Source organism: Chanos chanos, chromosome 10, assembly GCF_902362185.1.
Source record: "Chanos chanos chromosome 10, fChaCha1.1, whole genome shotgun sequence".
Lineage (NCBI taxonomy): Eukaryota > Metazoa > Chordata > Actinopteri > Gonorynchiformes > Chanidae > Chanos > Chanos chanos.
Genome location: NC_044504.1, coordinates 19,540,262 through 19,561,769, shown reverse-complemented (window position 1 = coordinate 19,561,769; position 21,508 = coordinate 19,540,262). Strand labels below are relative to the sequence as shown.

Genomic DNA, 21,508 nt, shown 5'->3' with positions numbered 1-21,508 from the left:
AAAAACTGCCGCGTCATAAATCACTGCGAAAGGCATCATGGACAATGTAGTTTAAGAGAGTGGCGGATTAGAACTGAACAGGTTTATATATGTCAAGCGAACGACAGGCTGATTAAAGCAGTGACAAATGTTTTGCATGGTATTGCCTGGTATTCCTTTAAACTGAATGAAAGTTTTTAAAGTGATGAGCCTCTAAATCTTTAAGTTTTGAAATGAGACTGTGAGCTAGACTAAGATACATAATGGCTTTTAGCACAAGTCATCTGTTTTTCTGGTCACATCCCATTCGCTTCAAATCTTGCGGCTGATTCTCAATGCGCAAATCACATTAGTTTCGATTAGTTTTTGTTCATAGTATGATTAGCTTCTGATATTATTAGGACTTAAAACCAAATATAGGCCTACTGTGTAGAGTTGCACCTTTCAGATATAGGCCTACTGTGTAGAGTTGTACCTTTATTGATAATCAGAACACATGTGACACAGAGCTGCAAAGTAGGCAATAATGTTCAGGGATTCCCCTTCACCATGGCACCCACTGTAGGACTGAACTGTTGAGAATGTTCAATGTGACTTGTTGGTTTTATCTCAAAGGGAAAAATGCAAAGCTCAGGAGGTAATCGTCATGTTTGCAGCTGCATGTCCTTTCCTTCAGTTCTGTGACAAGCTCATTGGTGTAGATCCCCTAAGTGTAATACAACTTTCTTTGCATAAACCTGAAAACATCAAAAGGGTCATTTACTAATCAAGTAAAACTTTAATTACAGTTATTGGTCAGGGTGATCAAACACAGACTGAGGGGTCAGTTAAGAGATCTTCTAATCCCATTGGAGCGTGGGCGCAAACGCACACACACACACACACACACACACACACACACACACACACACACACACACACACACACACACAATCTCCTCACACCTACAAAACAACCTAAAATGTGTCCAACAACAGCTTATATAATACCTCCTTTAAGCTTTGACTCTCAATCACTCAGGTTTTACTCGAAAACAGGAGATCACAACATTGGTATGACTGTTAGCACTCTTATGAGATGACTCAGTTGTAGAATGTGTCAGACAGAGAGATGTGAATTTTTGCTACCGTTACTGTTATTAGAACAGGGAGCTGTGGTTCACAGCCTTGCAGAATGCCTTAGTGCATGGCTCACGTAATCTCCTATATTTTCGAGGACATAAAACAAATGGAGATTTTCAGTAGACTAATTGGTATTCATAGGGGTTTAGTTAGTTTTGTTTATTTGTTTATGTGAGTTGTCATATTCATATATTAGGATATATGACAAACAAAACAGTATACTGACAAACAGAAATGTGTTGTTCGTATGGGTCAGTGCAGAGATCTTTGTCTCTCTGTCTCTCTCACGCAAGACGCAAACACACACACACACACACACACACACACACACACACACACACACACACACACACACACACACTCACCCATGAGTCAAACCTTGACCTTTCTTATCAAGTATCCTGCATCTGTTTATGTTGCCATAGCCTCAACACCTCCAAGTGACATTACCAAAGTTCAGCTGCCCTCACTAGAACAGACACACCTCTCTTTGAGATCACAAACACTAGCATGTAATTCTGGTTAAGACGGATGATCCCTTCTCCCTCACACGTCTGTGAGAACACACCAATATAATGATCTATTCTTCACAATAGGAAATGGAATCTAGAGACACTCTGTTTCATCATATTGAATTCTTAAGGGTTTCACTCCCCGGTATTTGTTTTGCAACAGTCTTGCAGTCTAATTCATTCTATATACTTATATCTGCTCTTTAACCAAATAGAGAAGGAGAGCTCTCTTATTTTCTGTAATATAATGATTCTGTTTCACAGAGGGACAGTTGTTCTTTTAAGGGATGCAATTAAGAGTTTATGTTGTTGTTGTATAAAACCTCATAATATAGCAACTGCCATCATGTGTTCAGGCTAGTGAGGCCAAGGAGGACCAAGGAAAAGAAACAGAATCATGGAATTATGAGGTAAAGAAATGGGTATTTTTTTTCATGCTGTAACAAATATTACATTTCATTCTCAAACTGTCTTGTATTTGGGGGCCAGGCAATACACTGTTGTCACACTGTCATGGTCACTGTAGCCATGTGCACAGATATGTTTACAGAATGTTTAGAGTATGATAAACCCGGGGGGTATTCCAAGTATGTGACTAACGTAGATAAGTTAACTCAGAGTAAGTAGTAAGCCTCCTAACAGAAGAGCCCTATGGCTTCATTCTCCTAGCAAAACAAAGCAGTAGGGCTCTTCTGTTAGGAGGTTTACTACTTACTCTGAGTTAACTTATCCAGGTTAGTCACTAAATCACATACTTGGAATACCCCCCTGAACAGAGCATAAGAGATGACAAAGGGCAAAAGTTCATACATGTTTTATATGCATGTGTGCATGCTGAGTGTCTGCTTATGTAAGGTCACTATGTTTGCAGTGTGGTTTATTCTTTACCCGTAGCACAAGTGTATTTTGTTCAACCTGTTGCCTTGTCCAAACTCTGACTCCAGTCTCTGGTCAGCCTTGCAAACCAAGTGTAATGTCAGATAAACCAGGCAAAAAATAACCTCAGTTTTAGTAAACTTTATTTGACTTTTACTTCTTTTTTGTGGCTTAGTTCAAAGGTGAAACAGGGAAGATCAGAGTGGGAAATATAGCACACAAATCAAATTTTCTCACAAGATGTTGTGAAATGTCCTCTTCTGGCATTGCTAGCCTATCTTTTTCCACCTCTGCTCTGGCTCTGGCTTTCATAAAAGTGTAAGACAGCTTAGTATTCACAGACTTGTTGCATGTAATTGTGTGGGCAGATACTGTAATTCATAGCTGTCATCAAGTACCTCTCCAGCTTACAGCAGTGGAGAACATAAGCTATCTGAGGAGAAGTTCTGAGGTTTCTGGTACTCTCTATACTAAATCTAACTTAATTTCTCTGTCTCAACATCTTTGCCCTTGCTCCAGAAAACCTGAGGCTGTTAGATCTAAACAGTGGGTTTACATGGCCAAAGCTATAGGAAGTGGTGCCAAATTATAATTATGTGGATTATTCATTAATAAGTGTAAGTGTGTTAAATGTGAATCCCTTTGATTTTTGAACTTCACTTGCACCTTAAATGCAAATGCACAGGTGTATTTAATTATTAGGACAATCACCATATATGTATTGTGTAATAACTGGCAATATTGTGAAAAAAAAAGTTACATGACATGTAAATGTTAAATGTTACAAATTCAGTACAGGGATTAATTTACCAGTGTCGTTCACAGACTACATGATGTAAATGACTAAAACATTTGCCCAACTCAGTGTGATCTGAAGAAATGACTAAATGGGATTACTCTGGGTGCAATTACACTGCTACTTCATTAAAGAACAAGGCTAATGCATCAGAGTGCGTAGATTTCCAGTTGTTAGGATAAATGTCTTTCTGAAACAAACTGAATGTCACGCTTAAATAATGGACAACAACTAATAATTTGTCAAACTTTCTGGCTACATGTATACTGTTAGAAGTGATAATCTACATTTAGTTATTTTCTAAATACAGATTTTGAGAGGTGCTCTCCTCTCAGCAGTCAACATCTTCTTGATCTCCATATCATAAGGCCTAATTGGTGGCCCTCTGGTAAACAGCTCATGGCCTATGGTCATTTACAGCACATCAAACATGATGAGCTCGGGCCCACAATGAGCTGCTTACCGCTTAAATAATTTCTGCCAAATGTATTATCACAGTGGCTGAGGTTGGACCCGTGTTTGAGCACCCTAAAGTAAACATTGTATTTGAAAAGCATTCTCTCTCTCTCTGAAAACACTGATGTTTGATATGTAAATGGCAGCACTAATGGGTTGAAGATGAGAGAGCAGGGAGAACATTGGAGAGACAGAGAGCTAGGTTGTGCCAGAGAGGAGACACTGTGACAACAATTAATGTATGGAGAAATCGGCAAGTTGTTGTAGGCAAAGGGGAATTTGGTTATCCTGGAACATTCACAAAGCAGAGACAAAAAGTATTACATGATGCAAGATAGAGGATATGGTACCATAGTAACAATGTCTGATGTAGAAAAAATTGTAAGTTGCTCTAAATGAGAACATAAGGTAAATGACTGAATGTCATTTGAGAACGATACTGAGAACAAGCATGCATGGCACTGTCAAGTTTGTCATAACAAAACATGTTGTTGATATAATACTATGAGCTCTGGAGTCATAGTTTGTAGATCAATGTTCTAATATGAAATATGTAAATCCACATATAGATATATTATTCAAAATGATTTATTGCTTTAAAAAAAGACATATATTTCACTGTATATCTGTTTACATAGAGCAGACTTGTCATTAACAAGGAAGAACAGACCATTTTAGGAACATTCCAAGAGGTAGTAGATGGGGATCCTGACCACAGTCAAAGCTGACAAAATAACCCCAAAATGACATACATTACAAGCTGCTGTAATAATCAACCCAAATACCATCCAACTCCCTATAACGTATTAAAAGGACATCCACCAACCACTTTTCTTGGGTACTGGAAGGCTGAGGAGAAATCAGACATTATGGATAATATTACACAGAATACGATCAAAGCTGAGATACAGGAAGTTTCAGGAAAAAAGTATGAAAAGAACAGACATGGTGGTGTTACAGTAATACTATATTGTATTGTGAAACGAACTTAAGAAAACAGAAACAGATGTAGTTGTCCCTTATGAAAAAGAATTGGCGAATGCAACTGAAAAGAGATTAAAAAACGCAAGGGCTGTCTGAATCAGGAGGTAAAGGTACAGTAAACATGGAAAAATAAGAATGAATCAAGTCCATTTTTTTTTTTAGAATACACCCAAAGTTCCTTACAAGTCTTTCCTAATTGTCCAACTGTTAAAATATAACAAGGATTGTTGACATGGTTTAAAACATTTTGTCTCTTTTTTTATTTTCAGTATAATTCCTTCATCATACACAGCACTGTAAAAGTTCTGTAGCTACTTCTACCTTCCATAGCAGCAAATATTTAAAAAATGTGCTGGAATATATTTTGCGTTTTGATATATATTGAAACTGAAAACTAATTTTCTGCTATTGTTATTTTGCTTGGCGTGATTTCATACTTCAACTCAACAAAATGGTAATATTTAAACAAATCAACACAAAATGCATGTTTGTCATTTTGGCTCAAAATAATCTCAGGATCTAACCTAAATGAGGCCAGATTAATGTAAACACAGCTCCTTCAATTCTTCTGAATTTCTTCATGGCACTCCAGCTTTCAACAGCAGATCATTATAAGAGCAACATAAGCAGCAACTTCTAAATAAACATCTGGACTGGCCAAGGAACTCTCCTGGGAGACCACAATCTAGGATTTTATTCCAATGATAATCTGACACATCTGAATATATTATTCCATTGTGCCTCTGGACCTTGTTCAGCTAAAGTTTGTTTATATTAGTCTGAAGCAAAAGAATGTTGCAGTCCTAAAGGAGAAGTACTGCTCACCCCAGTGAAGACCACCACACAGACACAATGACTCCAATTAATTATAATAATGATTAACAGCAGAGTGCAGAGGACAGTCCATTTGAAGGGCATCTTGGGTAACAGCTTTGTGCAATGCTTCCTCTGTCCAGCATGAGGAAGACGCTATGAAAATGGATCATAGCAAAGCCCCATGGTGTCCTCTTGCAATGCAAATGTAACCAACAATTCTCCTTTATAATGGGATATAGCAGGCTTATAGATAACTATGACACAGATAGAAAGCACCCTTAACTTACTCAGCACGTAAACAAACCACACCAAGAGTTCAGAGCACCCATTGGCCATAGAAAGGTCACGACTTCTGGTGAAGAGCACAGCACATAAACAACATGAACTCCCTGTGCTCATGGAAAACACAAAAGAAAACACATATTTTCTCATTTTCTTCTCATTCTTTAAAATCATATGTCTTGCTCTGGCTGAAGTCATAAAAGATCATTCACTGCATATGTTTTATAACATTACACAACAACATGACAAGAGCACTTATAGAATGGTTATGGTAAAAGACAAAGAGAGTTTTCTTGGCTGGTCATGACAAACCCTGAGTTGATGTTGGTTTTTTTGGTCCCTGGAAAAGGGACTTCTTCACTGCCCAGCCACTGTCGGCTCGCAAAAAGGGAGGTAGACGAGAATGGGGCTTCCATTGGCAAACACAAGAATCTTTCTTCCATTTCAGAGACACAATCTATCACAAAAAGTGAGAGGGCTGTGACACAAAGAGTGAGAGAGAGAGGCCTAGGCCCTTCAGCTGAGCCTGAGTCTTGCCTGGTGCCCCTTGCCCCGACCAGAGGTATCTTCCCTCACTGAATACTCTCACGTCCTCAGTTTGAGGATGACCGTGGCCAGGATGAGGAAGAATGTGTTCCATCCCAGAGTGACAGCAAAGCCTCTCCACACCATCATTCGAGAGAGGTCCCATCCTATTAAAAAAACAAACAAACAAACAGAAGCACCATCACCAGTTAACATCTTCAACAGGGAATCTTTTATAACGAAAGAGATTACATAAAATTACAAAAGCATGATACCTAAGCTAAACAAACACACCCCAGTAAAAGAGCTAGAAGACTAATCTGACTCTTAAATTAAAGATTGAAGTCTCCAGTGAAGTCATTAGTGAGAAACACAGTTCTGAGCAAGTCCAAAACCCATCCAGCTTACCACCACTATGGCTTTTGTCCTTAACTCAATGATCCTCTAAGCTCAGGTTACCAGGTCATCTTTAATGCTATTTGTATCACATGCACATTCACCCTAACGTACACATCCTCTGGAGACTTTCAGAAGACCTCTTGCCAGCCTTGTGACTCTTGTCTTGGAGACAGTGAGTCTCGTTCATGCACCTGTTACTGATTATAGTATCCTGCAGATAAAACAGCCTAAAATATCTGATTAATTTAGGAACGGCAGTCTGCTGAGATGGACCTGTGAATAATTGAAAGGAGAGAGCTACTGGCTGTTGATCCCACTCGAGTTGGATATCCTGAGTCTGCAGTAATGCGAGAAGACTTACGGAGGATGTGCAATAGCACAGTGATCTGGACATTGTGTCTGGTTCGCTGAATTGTATAACTGCTGACAATGGCAGCCAACTGCACGCTGCCATGCCATCAACGATGACAACATCTTTGTTATCTGATCGGTGGCTGGGCTTATATAACCTCATGAACATGACTGTGTGTGAAAAAGTCTGTCTGTGTATGTATTGATCAGTTTAGGGAGTCTGGGTTGAATAAGGGTGTGTGTGTGTGTGTGTGTGTGTGTGCGCATGTGCATATGTGTGTATATCATGTATTTGTACCTTTCTGAGGACCAAAAGTCCCTAGTAAGATAGCATGCATCTGATCAAATTGCCTTGTGGGGACCAAAATGCTAGTCCCCACTAGGTGAACAACATTTTTCTAAACTATATTGTTGTTATTGATAAAACAAAAAGTGTCAAAACATTTCTTTGCTTAAGGTTAGGGCTAGGGTTAGGGATAGGTTAGTATTCTTTAGTTACAGGATAATGGGAGTCAATGGGAAGTCCCCAGCAGGATATGAATAAAGGCTTGTGTGTGTGTGTGTGTGTGTGTGTGTGTGTGTGTGTGTGTGTGTGTGTGTAAATATACCTCTGTACATGATGCAGCGGAGGGCCTCTGAGGCATAGGTCTGGGGCAGGACCAGGCTTAGGTAGCGCAGTGGGTATGGGATACACTCCACGGGCCAGATGACACCTGTGAGGATGTGGAGAGAGAGTGTGTGTGTGTCAAAATAGGAAAAATAAACTGTGTGTGTGTGTATTTGTGTGGCCGTGTGTGCTGAGTGCGAGAGTAAGTGAATGTGAGTAGAACCGAGCATGTGCGTCAATGACACCTAAAAGGTATCCATATGACTAATCCACTGAGTGAGTTTGTTCAGAGCCTCATTAGAGCAGATTCTTCAAAACTTCATAACTTCCTTTTCTATTTCTCCTAATTACCACTCTTTTAGTGCATTTCCTCCTCTGGCCCAATCTCAATAATCTCTCTCTATGTGCTCCATCAAATGAATGGACCCACTAGATATATTTTTCTTATCAAGCTTTCTGGGCTATACCATTCTCATGAAGAAACAGGGGTGTATAAGGTAATGTTAACAACTCTTAATGCTTGTGATTCCTCTGTAAGTACAGAAAACGCACCACTAATGATGAGGTTAGGGTAGAAGATGCCAAGGGCAGCCTGATTGGCAGACTGCTCATCGTCAATGGCCGAAGAGATGACCAGACCAAAAGAGATGCCAGTGATGCCCTGAAGAACTATCAGAGATATGACCAGTGCTAGAGAGCCTTCATTAGGTACCTGTGAGAAGGAGAGAGAGATATACAAAGTGTGTGTGTGTGTGTGTGTGTGTGTGTGTGTGTGTGTGAGAGAGAAAGAGAGGGACAGAGAGAGAGAGAGAGAGGGAATAAAGGGTAGGGGATAAAAAAGACTTTCATTTAATTTGTTATTCATAAAAAAGTATAACAACACTAGCAACAACAATAACGATAATAATACTAATAATTTATTCATGTATTATTGATTTTCTTTCACTTATTGAGTGCAGAGTGGGAACTGGCCACATGTATCTTTCTTGCTGAGAAAAAACAAAAGCATTACAAGCATGTGTACAAGTGCTGTGCATAAGTGTTTGGGTATGTGTTTGTGCCCCCATGTACCCATACTAGGATGCCATCGATGACCCCATTCAGTTAAGAGATATTCCACAGGATAGCATTCCCGTTTGTTTCACTATTGCCACGGACACTGCTTAAAAATAGACTTAGTGGCCCAGCACTGTTACCACAGCAATCAGTTGGTCGCTGTGGTGAATACACACAGGTCCTTGGATACCATCAACCCAGAAAAGAGCAAGAGATTTATTAGCTTTGGGTGCTCCTCTCTTTGGGATAACCAGCTGAATAATGTTCTGCTTTCACCTTCTGTGACAAATCGATGTGAGACAAATGCCACCTCTCTGTTCTGACCAGTGCCACGTGTTTATTGAGAATCAATGCAATTTGATTCCCAAAATTTCCACTCAGCTTGTTTGTCCTCATATTGACCTCTGCTATGGATAAACCACCATCAGGCCAAAACCTGGCTGGCAAAGAGACTAAACTCTACCTGTCAGTCACTACACTTTAACCAATCAGAGAAAGGGAGACAGACGAAGAGATTGATAGGCCAGCCATGAACATGAGATGAGAAAGCTGAATGATTTATGACGAATGGGCTCTGTACTCTTTTAAGCTCGTTACAGAGAGAACTACAGAGAATGCCATGGCTGCCACAGTAACCATGTTGTGCAGGGGAGTAGTTGTCTTAAACCCCCCTCCCCCCAACATCCACCCACCCATTGACCCACCTACCCTCCCACACACACACACACACACACACACACACACACAAATAAATATTCCCCACAGCTTGTTCGATCTGTAGCTTTTTTTGGAGTGTGTCAGGGTGTGTGTGTGTGTGTGTGAAAGAGAAGTGGGCATACTTTGAAAACAAGCAGGATGAACAGTAGTAGGAGGATGATTTGAACACTGATGACAAACAGTTGAGAGAAGAGATGGGCTAGCATGGTCTCCAGAGAGCTGACCCCTGCAGGACACACCAAACGACAAGCAGATTAGCTTTGTTTTCCATCTTAAGTCCTCTATAACACTTTTATAACATGCTTAAACTTATTTTATTCTTCTCGAACAAGGGCCATTTCCACCATAAATCATAAAGAATTAGAAAAAAGAACTTTGAGTTAGATGAAATGTCAAATGTCTGCTTTCAAGGAATTTTGGCATCAAAGCCAAGCATGTTAGCAATAGAAAATTTTATTTTTTTTCATTACTGTTTTTAGCCAGAGTTGCATTGTAATTGCTCATTAGTGCAATGTGAGTTACACACTCCCTCTAGTGGTGTATTATGGACACTCCACTCATCCATTTACATCTCTTGTACAGGAGAACTCTGACCTAATTTCTTTATAATATCAATTATATGTCTTAAGTACAAAATGGCATATACTGAGATACAGTGGACAAGTGTTGCTTGCACTTAGTATACTGTTCTTAATTAAGTTTTTATAATAATGTATGCTAAGCTCTCTCTCTTTCACCTGCTACCCAGCATCTGTCCAGCAGTCCCTCTTTTCTCTCCAGCACAAAGGACAGAGCAGTCAGGCCTACAGCCAGGTAGAATGTGATGCTGAAAGAGAGAGAGAGACAGAAGGAATGAGGGAGAGAAGTAATTAATTTAGCACTGGATAACTGGTTATTTCAGGATTTCATTGGGACCGTGAATAAAACTGTACCTTAAAACAGCCCCCGGTGTCACAAACGTGGTGAAATCTGTGTTCTTACTGCCGTAAATGGGATCCTCAAACTACAAGAGAGTGGAACAGTCCATAGAGTGGGCAGTGAAAAAAAAAAAAATAAACAGAAGGCGAGGCAAACTTCAAACTTCACAAGTTTTTTTTAAACCACCGACATGACAGTTCGAACCTATAGTGCCAACATTAAATAAATGACATTCTGCTTATATGTTTACATTGCCTTATTACAGCTCATATGAAAAGCTTTCACTGACATTAACACACACAGACTTGTTTTGATCAGATCAGGCTAGGCTTAGTTAAAGCTAGGTTAACACTAGAGGTCAACGTGACTGACTTGCAGGCTTCAGGATAGGCAGCAATACACTTACCTTGATAGGCAGGGAGACCATATAAGACAGAGTTCCCATTTTGTTCTGAACAAAAGCCTAAAACGGAAACATTGGAATTTCATTACAGAATGTACCAAAATGGCAAAAGGGTTTTAATGTATTATCTTTCTCATTAATCTGGCGTTAGCCACTGTACTATGATATGAGATGCTTTAGATATTTTGGTAATGTACTTGGAATTTCATTACAGTGATGACTGTGCTAATATGAAAACAGATAAAGGAGGTAAAAGTTCGTACCTCAAAAGCTTCATGAAGCTTTTTCTGCAGCATTATTGCAATCTGTCGATCTGAAAAGAAACATAACACATTTTCAAAATATGAAAACTACATTTTCAGCAGATCAAAAAACATCATGTTCCATAATCAAGAGGAGTGATACAGTGCCACCTTTTGGTGACTTTCATGCACGAGTAACAGTGGAGTCAATTACTCTCTCAGAATGCTACACTCCCATAGGATCCAGTCTTACTCCAACCTACTGAGCCCTTCTTTTAAGAGGCTCTTCATTACTATTATTCGCTGAATCAGGAATGTTTGTCTAGAGATGGAACAACAGGATGTCTTCTCTGTGGCCCTTTCTGGAGAAGAACGGGGTGGAAAAGGTACTGACACTGCAGTGTATTTCATTTGGTAATTGAACTTAACTTACTTGTCAGGTCCAGCCAGACATGGACAGAACCACCTTCCACCACGTCCCTGGACACTCTGGGCTGTAGCATTCTGTATTAGAGCAGAAATGACAGTGTTACATGAACATCATACTCTCCTCACCCTGAGAAAGCTACAGTCTGAGTACCTGTTCCTCAGGATCTTATCCAATGAAACATAACCACTGTTTTTTCAAGACTACAACCTATACATATTTCATGATCTTAGTTTACTTGTTTTGGGATGTGATGAACCACAGTGTTTCTGATCCAAGATTAGTCTTATAGTTTACATCTTAGGTAAAAACACTGCCCTCAGAATGTGTTGAAACATACCATACAGCTCTAGAAATGTTTAAGGCACACTTTTGGTAAGAGGGCTCTGATATTTGTTTTTATATAACTACATGTTAATGTGTAGGCCAACATAGCTGTAATGTACTAAATAGTACAACATCCAGCCATACTTCTATGCAAGCAGAAATACAACGGCACAATGTTTTACCAATAATATCATTACAAAACCTTTGTGTGAATTTTGTGAAGACCATAGGTATTGGGGAGGTCCAGTATAAAGCAGTGTTTGATGTTCCTTTAATGGGTGTGCTAATGAACTGGGCTAGCTGCCCCAGCACCATTCTGAATAATGACAAGCCAGACCAGACTTTCCACTCCTGCAGAGTGGTGAATCACACCTAGAGCTATGACACTTCTCACCTTCTCCACCCTATGCTACAGTCACCACCACATGATGGGCTCTCCTGTTTACAACACTCCTCAATTATTTTAGTGCGGTGGGAAAACTCTAGGCGGTGAAGACAGGCCAAGGTAATGACAGGCTGAGGTATACCCTATGACGTCAGATATGTCCTCAGACTGTAACTATGAGGTGGAGCAAAAGTATCTGAAAGGGACATTCCCCATAACAAAAAAACAAAAAAAAAAAAAACCCCAAACAAACAACAACAAAAAAAAGTTTGACAATGAACTTGTTTAGTAATGTTATTTCGAGCAATAAACACTGCCGTGAACTTAACCCTGGAGTCAGAGGAAAGCCACTTTTACCCATGAAAGTTATTACAGTAAAAAGAAATGATTCATGTTTTGGTAAGACTGCATTGTGACATAGAAAAAAAAAAGATGCACCATCATTTTTTCCTTGCAGTGGCACAACGTCAAACATTTCACTGTCACATAACAGTTTGACTAAACTAGGCTATTTGTGTTGGATAATGGGGAATGAATTTTGATGAATTTGAGTGTTTCGTTTACAAGTTAAAGGTTTATATAGGCTCTGAGGTGATGATGCATTTGGGCTCACCGTTTGGTTAGGTAGCTGGTAAAGTTTTGGCCGAACCCAACGACACCCCAATAGTCTCCATTGTGGATCCCTGTAAATGCTTCTGCGTGAGACAAATTGACCTAAGACAAAAATTAAGACCAAAAATCTTTCTTATTCTCTATTTCAACATATGTAATAAATTATTATCATGACTCACATTATAATCATGACTCTTTCAACACTTGCTGCTCATCTAAAAATGTATACGGTGGAGTTGTATGAAATCCATGGAATATACATAATAATCCAGCAACAATGGAACCATTGTAATCAGTGTACACTGTGGCATTATTTAGTCTGAATATTTAACTATGAAAATATCTAGCAATAATGCTGGCTTTGTTCAGAGGCAAACTGAAAATGTTTTTCACGTTTTACTCTGACCACCACCTGCATGTAGCAAACAAAACTCGCTTCCTCTTATGAGTTTCTAAAAATCTGCTTAAACTGTTAAAATAGCAACACCTCTTTTTAGAGGGCAGAAGTGAAACCTTCATGGTTTGCTCTCAGACTCTCAGACACTAGAGATAAAAGTAGATCTCTAACTAAAAGTCAGATATGTGCGTATGTGACATCCTATTTAGACGTAGCCTACTTTCAAACAGTCTTAACAGTCAGTTAAACTTGAACCTAGCAAGAAGTAACATCTAAAATTACAAATTTGCAGGCAACAAATGGATACCCTAAGTTACCCTAGAAACACGCTGTCTCTGTGTTTATCATAATGCACCATACAGCCCCAGTAAAAGGACTCTGTTTCGCCTGAGAGAGCAGGCAAGAGAGAGAGGAAAAGAGAAGGTGAAAGATTAAAAGGCAGAGTGAGACAGAAAGCCAAATACCTGACGGATGCTGGAGTTGTCCAGGAAGGAGAGGAGGGAGTGGCTGTAGGAGGTTGGGCTGGTCTCATTGTTGACGATAGCCACCTCAACCCCCTTTGGGTCCCCACCAATACACAGACACATCAGACAAATCTGGATCACAGGCAAAAGAAACTGGAAACAGAGTGACCTGTACAGAGACACACAGAGAGAGAGAGTGAGTGAGAAAGTGAGAGAGAGAGACATAGAGAGAGAGAGAGAGAGAGAGAGAGAGAGAGAGAGAAAGAGAGAGAGAAAATGGGGTTTTACTGTAAAGACTCAAAAGATATTCAAAAGGTTACATTAGTCTCTTTAGGAACAGCATCATCATCCTCACCCAGGCATTCTCCTCATCCGCACCATTGTCTTTATCATAAGGGCCATGATATTCCTCCATTTTGGCACAATATGTCTTGCTCTCACCTTCCAGTCCACTGCAGAGTCACAAAAAGATGCACACACATTAAACACACAAACACACACACACACACACACACACACACATACACACACACACACACACACACACACACACACACATACACACACACACACACACACACACACATACACACACACATACACACACACACGCACATTAACACACAAAATCAGCACACTCTACACTGTTCATTTAACATCAGTTAACAGTAGTATGAATCCAAAGTGCAGTGTAGTGTGTAAAATGCGTTAAATCCATTAGCATTGTAACCTTTGTACTTTGGCACTTCCTCTGTGGCTGGAGAGCTTTTTGCTATTGGCAGTATGGGCTCTTGGCTCTCATCTCTCCACCTGTCCGGAGAGGGGCTGCTATCCATCAGATGACCCTTTGGGCTGCCACCATTTTTGGATGTCCCCTGATCCCAGTCCTCACACAGCTGCAGGAACGCAGCTTCCAGAGTCTGAAACACATGCGAACAGAACTGTTAAATTCAAACACAAGACACCACCTTCTGGAAATTTGATAAGAAAATCCAATATTCGGTTTTGGTAGTCTGGCAATGTTGCACTAAAGACATCTTTAAAAAACTACTCTGTTTATGTTTTATGATAAGAAGCCTTGAGGCATTTATACTTCTGCGTAGGCTCTACGTGGAGCCTAGGCTAAATTATACTTCTGCGTCGAATCTATGCTGTAGGTCTGGCGTAGGCTCTGCGTGATTCCACTATGCTTCTGAGGGCAGAGGCCAATCAATTAACTAACTGTGTATATAGAGAATAACCACACCATTTATCTTCCATTGAGAACAAGATCATTATGGTTTTCAATCTTTGAATGGTGACTTAATTCAGGCAGTTACTCCCTTACATTCTAATTCTCCTCGTGAATGACTCCAACACAAGTAAAGCTTGTGAAATTGTCCTTGTCCTCGTCACACCCTCGCCTCTATCTCCCTCTGATTGGGTTTATCAGTGTTTAGCTTCACCAACTTACTAACCACTGGTTCCTCATGCCCATGTTCAGATAATCGGTTTTACTCGTGGACTCACTCATGAACTCATTACTGATACACAGAAATACTCCCTTGTTCTGTGATTTCTCTGCGTAGTCTCTCATTTTCCATTGCGTCTTCTGTGCTGTGTTACTCCTATCTGGTAATATTCTGGTTCCTGTGTTCTGATCTCAGTCTGTTTATTGTTTTTGATTTCCTGTCTTGTTTATGTTAGTCCGACACTCATGCACCAAACTTTGCCTTCCTCTGTGATTTGGTTCTGCTTCATGTCTTGAATCAAAGTCTGCCCTGCTCTTGCATCCTGAGTCAATCTGAGTCATGGTTACAGTCCTAGTGAAGAGAAACTCCAGGTCTGATGCAGTTCTGTATGTGCAGTATGTATGTTTCAGTGTGTTGTGTGTGAGGTTTTAGAGTGTGCTATGCATACCGCTGCATTGTGCTGCTTCATCACAGCCTCTGGGGGGGCCTCAGCCAACAGCCTGCCATTTCTCATCAGGCCAACCTGCAGACAGACAGAGAGACAGAGAGAGAGAGAGAGAGAGAGGGAAGGGGAGAGGGAGGGGAGAGAGAGAGAGGGAGGGGTGTCCATCATCAGGATCAGCGCAATATACATACACACACTACTACTAAGCACTACATACAATGCATACACAAGCAATACTTAGCTTGGGTAGTTCAGCTTTACACCTTTCATACTGCAGCCATAATCTCCAGATAAAGAAACACCAATGCATAGCTAGCATTCAGAAGTTTAGTGTGTAGTTACATTGCATTTGCAATTAAAAACAGATGTCAACAGTGCAAGTACAACCATAACAAACACATCATTTTTGGACATACTGTCAGCCAATACATCTTTCAAATGCCTCTGCTTCATGTCTTCACGTACAAATGTGGAATTTAGGTCATCACCTGTGTTGTATGGAATCTCTCTAGCTGTGGGCTAACATTGCACGTGAACCACGTGAGGTTTGACTCACTGCAATAAAAACATCTGTAACAATGTTCATTTTTCATGGTCAGAGAGTCAGAGAGAGAGACAAATGATGATGTTCACGTTTCTGTTCACGTTTGTAAGATACAAGATAGTGATCCGTGGGTGTTGGAACAGTCAAAAATGTAGTCTGTACAAACAGACATGTGAGTCAATGATCATTTCGTACACCTTTGAAAACACACCTGCCCCCTAAACATTTGCTAGAAAACATAGAAAGATGTCATGTATAGAGAGTTTGTCATATGTGCATGTACAGTAATGTGCATGTCTAGGCAAGTGATGTTTACCTAGAAGGTAAGTTACTTAGTTCAATCACATGTTTAGGGACATGGTAGGGGAGTAAACAATGCTGATCATGTGGCCTTGAGAACAATTATGAAAACAACTGCGTGTCATTCAGTGAAATAAGTTAAACTACATGACGATACTTACGACAGAACATTATCAGCTCTGTACACAAACTTTCAATGTATCTTTATCAAAACCTGCTTCCAGCCAATTATGTAATCATAATAAACAAAGCCTCTTTTGAACCACAATCCAGGAGCCAGTAAAAGGCTTTTTACTAATCTGTAAATGAGTAGTCACTGGAAAAGCCTTTTTCAGCCTCAAGGCTAATTACTGGAACCTCTAATCAGGGTGGAGTGAATAAGAGAATGTGGTTAAAATAGCACCACTGGCTTGAATACAGATGAAACAGAAGACAGATGGCTGAAGACACCAATCTCCAAACTAATGATCTAATATGACATCTATTCATCACATATATGTATGTTATTTATAATATAAATACATATATAATAAATAGGTATCATATTAGTTTTGTAGTTAAGTTAACCTGGTCAACTCTCACTTTCTAAGATTTTGGGCATTCCTGTCTAAAGTGCTTGGTCTAGACTGGTCTGATACAGGTTCATATCACAGTATTCACAGAACAAATCCCCCCCAACCCCCTCTCAAATGTCACAAAGCATTTGACCAATCAAAGGAGGTATTGTTCTCTGTTTCTGAGAGAGACCGTGGCTGAACCTCAAGATAAAGCTGATGTGGCAACTTTGGAGTTCCTTTTTTCACATGAAACACAGCAATATCAGTCAGAAGCAAGCTAATTGTGGGATATGGAACCTTACCATATTGGCTTGCCTGGCCTCTTCAATGTAATGTGTAGTGATAATAACAGACACTTGGCCACCTCTCACTATATCTACCAGATGTTGCCATATCCTGCGAAAAATTGAAAGTTTAAGTGTGAAAACAACGGCAAAGCTGCAGAATATAGAAATATTATTTAACTGTAGGTTGTGTGTTTGTGAGCCTTGTCTGAATAGTCTGTTTTGTAATCAAGCAGTCAACTAACACAAGAGGATTAAAAACTAATGGTTGAGAATTCAGCAGGAGGATAGAGAAATTCGGTGAAAGTGTACTGTTTAAAGGAGCATTTACTTAGATCGGCTGCATACAGAAAACAGGTTCAGTGTGCACCGTAGTTGTAGGGCTGGAACTGATGGGACTTGACAGAGGTCAAGCAGAAGTTGAAAAGATGTCTGGAAAGTTCCTCTATGTAATGCCTCCAAAATGTGGAGCAGGGTTCATGTGTCAGTAAGGATAGAGACTGGTAGTGCCGGTATTCGCACTCAGTTTACCCAATGTAACACAAGTTCAAAAAAGGTAAAGAGAGAGAGAGGTAGGAGGGGTGAGAGGGAGAGAAAGAAAGAATGGAGGAGAGACAGGAAGAAAGAAAGAAAGAAAGAAAGAAAGAAAGAAAGAAAGAAAGAAAAAGAAAGAAAGAGGAGATTCATACTTTGCTCGCAGGACAGGGTCCACCCCCACAGTGGGCTCATCTAAAATCAGCAGGCGTGGGTTCTGGAGCAGAGCAGCCCCTAGCGACACCCTCCGCTTTTGGCCCCCACTGAAAAAGATAAAAAAAAACCCATCAATTTACCAACAACAATCAACTAGGGTTTACTTCTGACTAAAGTTCAATCCCATCCACTTCACATTCACCCATTCACATGTTCTGAGCAGTTAAGAAAAGAAAAGAACCTGACAGACTACACCTTGCCAGCACTGAGACAACAAGCCACGCTCCCCCTGCCTGACTGAGGCCTTCATGCCTGACATTTTTTACACTATGTGAAAGACAAACTACTCACCTAGCTGATCTGACACACTCATACTAAATGTGTCCCAGATAAATGTACTGGGAACTGGTGGATTTACAACACTTTTTTCTGTTCACGTATTTGGTAGGAGAAGCGTATTGTAGCTAACGATAAAGTCTGTTGCTTGTTGCGTATATATTTTTGTTTGCATACTACTCTGATAGTCTGGGTTTTTACTCACATGCATAATGAGAACTAAGCTGCCATTTATGCTTATGTGTATTAATAAATATAACCCATCCCTGGCTTCATTGGTTGAGTTTTATGTGCTGCAGAACTCGAATGACAGCTGAAATCCAATCGAGAACCAAGTCTACTTATAGTTTACAGACCAAAATTCCTTATCATAATAAGTGTATTTAGTGCTGAAATTAAGCAGCTTTGAACTTCTCAAGTTTTCTGGAAAAACTATTGAGACACCTCTGCCACCAAAATGACACAGTATAATGACAGGACTTCTTTGTTCAAAACTTGCTGGGCATCTAAGCATTTGACGTCTCTGGGGAAACAAACTAAGTGTTAGCAGATGGTTACAAAACAGTCACCAAGGTAGCCAGTGACATCACTGGATCATCAAACAACAAAACAAAAAAAAAGTAGGGTGCAGTGGATGAGTGGACTGTTTTTGTCATGAAAACACTGGCCCATTCTCCTCTACTCTAAACAGGGTTCCAAACCCAAGTGATGATGTTCTATCGTGGCTTACATTGAGGCATACACATGAGGAGGCCCCTTGGTACATGGTAGGCACTGGAAGAATGAGGAGAGCTGAACATTGCCAGATTTGTTGTGTCAGTTGGCACGGGTTCTTAATGAAACTCTGCCATATCACAGCACAATTAACTTTCCCAGCAAACTAGGTCACTTGTGTTGCTCTCTTTGTTCGTTTTCCTCTCTCTCCCTATTTATAAGTCTGTATAAGGTTTTGCTGAAGTGATCATAGTGAAAGAATGCGAATATGTCACCGGCAGTATGGGGAAAATTACTGCAATCTCACTATCGCTTCATCAGAAAATCACCATCACGTCAACTGAGATATTACAAAATCAAGCCCCTAGAAAAACAGGCTGAACTTATTATCACTTTCAATACCAAGTAGCATTTGACAAATGACAACAATGGTAAACAGAAGTGCACAGGATTCCTTTGTCATACAGATGATGATGCAATGTCATCATTTTTCTGAAAAAGCTGCACGTACAGTAGGGCTGACCAACGACTTGGCACGCGTGAAAATGAACGCCTCACCTCAGATTTCGGACGAGGCTGGTTTTTTGCGGCAGGTCTAGGAAATCAATGAGAAAGTTCATCCTGTCCTGTGTCTCTTTAGATGACAGCCCATGGATCCGGCCAAAAAACCACATGGTATCACTGATGGTGAACTCGTTGTACAGCGCCAGGTCCTGAGATGTCAAGATTAGACTCATTCAGTTACTAGCTTTTCATTTCAATCAGTCACTAGGATAGTGACATTTATGTACAAAGAGGAACTGGATTCACAGAAAAATATCTTAGTTTTTCAATAACCCATTTAAAAAGTTCAGTTGGACTAGAGCAATATAAACGTTCCATGAAAAATACTATTAAAAGGGGAACTCTAAATTAATAAATTTGTCTCTGTCACAGGTAGCCTTAAAACTTTATGCTGGAGTTACCTGTTTTTTCACACTGTATGTTATGTCCCCATTTGGACACACAAAAATTGTTTGTTTTTCAGTATCAGTGAGAGGCACCTCATAAATCATGCTTAAGTAAAGGAAACCCAATGATACAACACTGGCGTCGTGGGTTAAACTTCAAACACTTGACTGTAGAACATGGGGACTTTACTCCCTTTAAGGGAGCTAGCTGATGCTAAAAGACCAGGCACTGAATAACTCACCTCCTCCTGTGCTCCAGGGCTTCCTGTTTTACTTGACATGAATGTGATTTGGTTCATATTTATATATGAACCTGATATCTTAAGAGGCTGCTCAGATATTAGTCAAAGACTCTGTGTGTGTGAGTGTTTGTGTGTGTGTGTGTGTGTGTGTGTGTGTGTGTGTGATGACATCTCTGCTTACCTGTGGCATGTAGCCCACCATTCTTCCTGGAACCTCGTGACCTGGAAAGGCCGGGGGCTTGCCCAACACTGTGATGTGCCCGCGAGAGATCTTCAGTGTACCCACGATGCATTTCAAAAGTGTGGTCTTCCCACAACCACTTGGTCCCAATAGTCCATAACTAAAAGACAAGGAAACACAATGACCCAAATTGACATTTAACAACACAGAAACAATACTTAGCAATATCAGCTATGATATAATGAATGTGTTTTTTTGTAAATAGTGTAGACAGTTAATGAGAGATCAGAGGTAAACACAGATAAGCTATTGTAAAAGCTGGTCTTGAAAACTGAAATGAATGAAAGTTGTAACCAAGGACAGCTGTGCCACAACATCTTGCACATGCTCAAAGTGTTCAGTATAAAGCAAACATTGTGCTACTTTCTGGACAAAGAGCATTTGACCTGACAGTGATCTCTCTTGTTAGTAATGAGAAAAAAATGATCCGCCTACTCAAAACATAATTTTAACACACACAAGTCACATCAGTTTTGCTTAACCATTACTTTTTTTTGTCAGTGCTAAAAATCTCTCAAACTGTCAAGTCCTCCACTCACGGTGAGTATCGGCACGTAGCTGATACCGAGCCCAGCTAAGCAGTAGGCTGGAATGCGATGAGAAAAATGTGAGTACTGTGTGTGCAAGCTGTGTTACATACATGACAGGTGAGTAAGTGTGTGTGCATGTTGTTTTCTTCAGTTGCTTATGTGAAGGCGAGATAGACAGAGTCCGTGGCTGGTTTTGCAGACGCAGCCTCGGGTTAAGACAGAGAGAAAAAGAACAACTCACATCTGGCCCTGAGGCACAGTCAAGTTGAGGTTACTCAGCACCTTCAGTTTCCCATATGACCGACACACATCCCTGCATCTGATTGCTGCTCCGGGGGAAGAGGGTGCCTCTAAGTCACTCTTCATCATTTTGCCCTCTGCCAACTAAGAATGACAAAGAAAGAGAGAGAGAGAGCAGTTCAAATTAAGGGTAGAATAGAATAGAATAGAATAGAATAGAATAGAACAGAATAGAATAGAATAGAATGTGTTGTCCTCATAGAACATATTTGTTCCTACAGCTGATGCGCTACCTAAGGATCTTGATCTACTTGGCTGGCATTCAACAATTA

At 40.2% G+C, this 21,508-nt stretch overlaps 1 protein-coding gene across 1 annotated transcript; it reads right to left on the bottom strand.

Annotated features, from left to right (window-relative positions):
* Window positions 1–6,407: 6,407 nt before the first annotated feature.
* Window positions 6,408–21,314, bottom strand: abch1 (ATP-binding cassette, sub-family H, member 1). The gene is made up of 19 exons (XM_030787153.1): window positions 21,178–21,314; window positions 20,347–20,506; window positions 19,532–19,686; window positions 17,923–18,030; window positions 17,252–17,345; window positions 15,552–15,626; window positions 14,383–14,572; window positions 14,008–14,104; window positions 13,653–13,821; window positions 12,793–12,893; window positions 11,474–11,544; window positions 11,062–11,111; window positions 10,802–10,858; window positions 10,410–10,480; window positions 10,215–10,303; window positions 9,600–9,703; window positions 8,257–8,416; window positions 7,706–7,810; window positions 6,408–6,514 (listed from the first exon to the last, which is right to left on the bottom strand). The coding sequence occupies exons 1-19, from the start codon at window positions 21,303–21,305 to the stop codon at window positions 6,408–6,410; spliced, it is 2,091 nt and encodes a 696-aa protein (XP_030643013.1). The 5' UTR covers window positions 21,306–21,314.
* Window positions 21,315–21,508: the final 194 nt, after the last annotated feature.

Coding starts and splice junctions, on each gene's coding strand:
- abch1 (XM_030787153.1), bottom strand. CDS start 21,305: ATGATGAAGAGTGACTTAGAGGCACCCTCTTCCCCCGGAGCAGCAATC. Junction 15,627..17,251: donor AGGCCAGGCAAGCCAATATG/GTAAGGTTCCAT, acceptor GTCTGTCTGCAG/GTTGGCCTGATGAGAAATGG. Junction 7,811..8,256: donor CCCTAACCTCATCATTAGTG/GTGCGTTTTCTG, acceptor ACATCCTCACAG/GTGTCATCTGGCCCGTGGAG.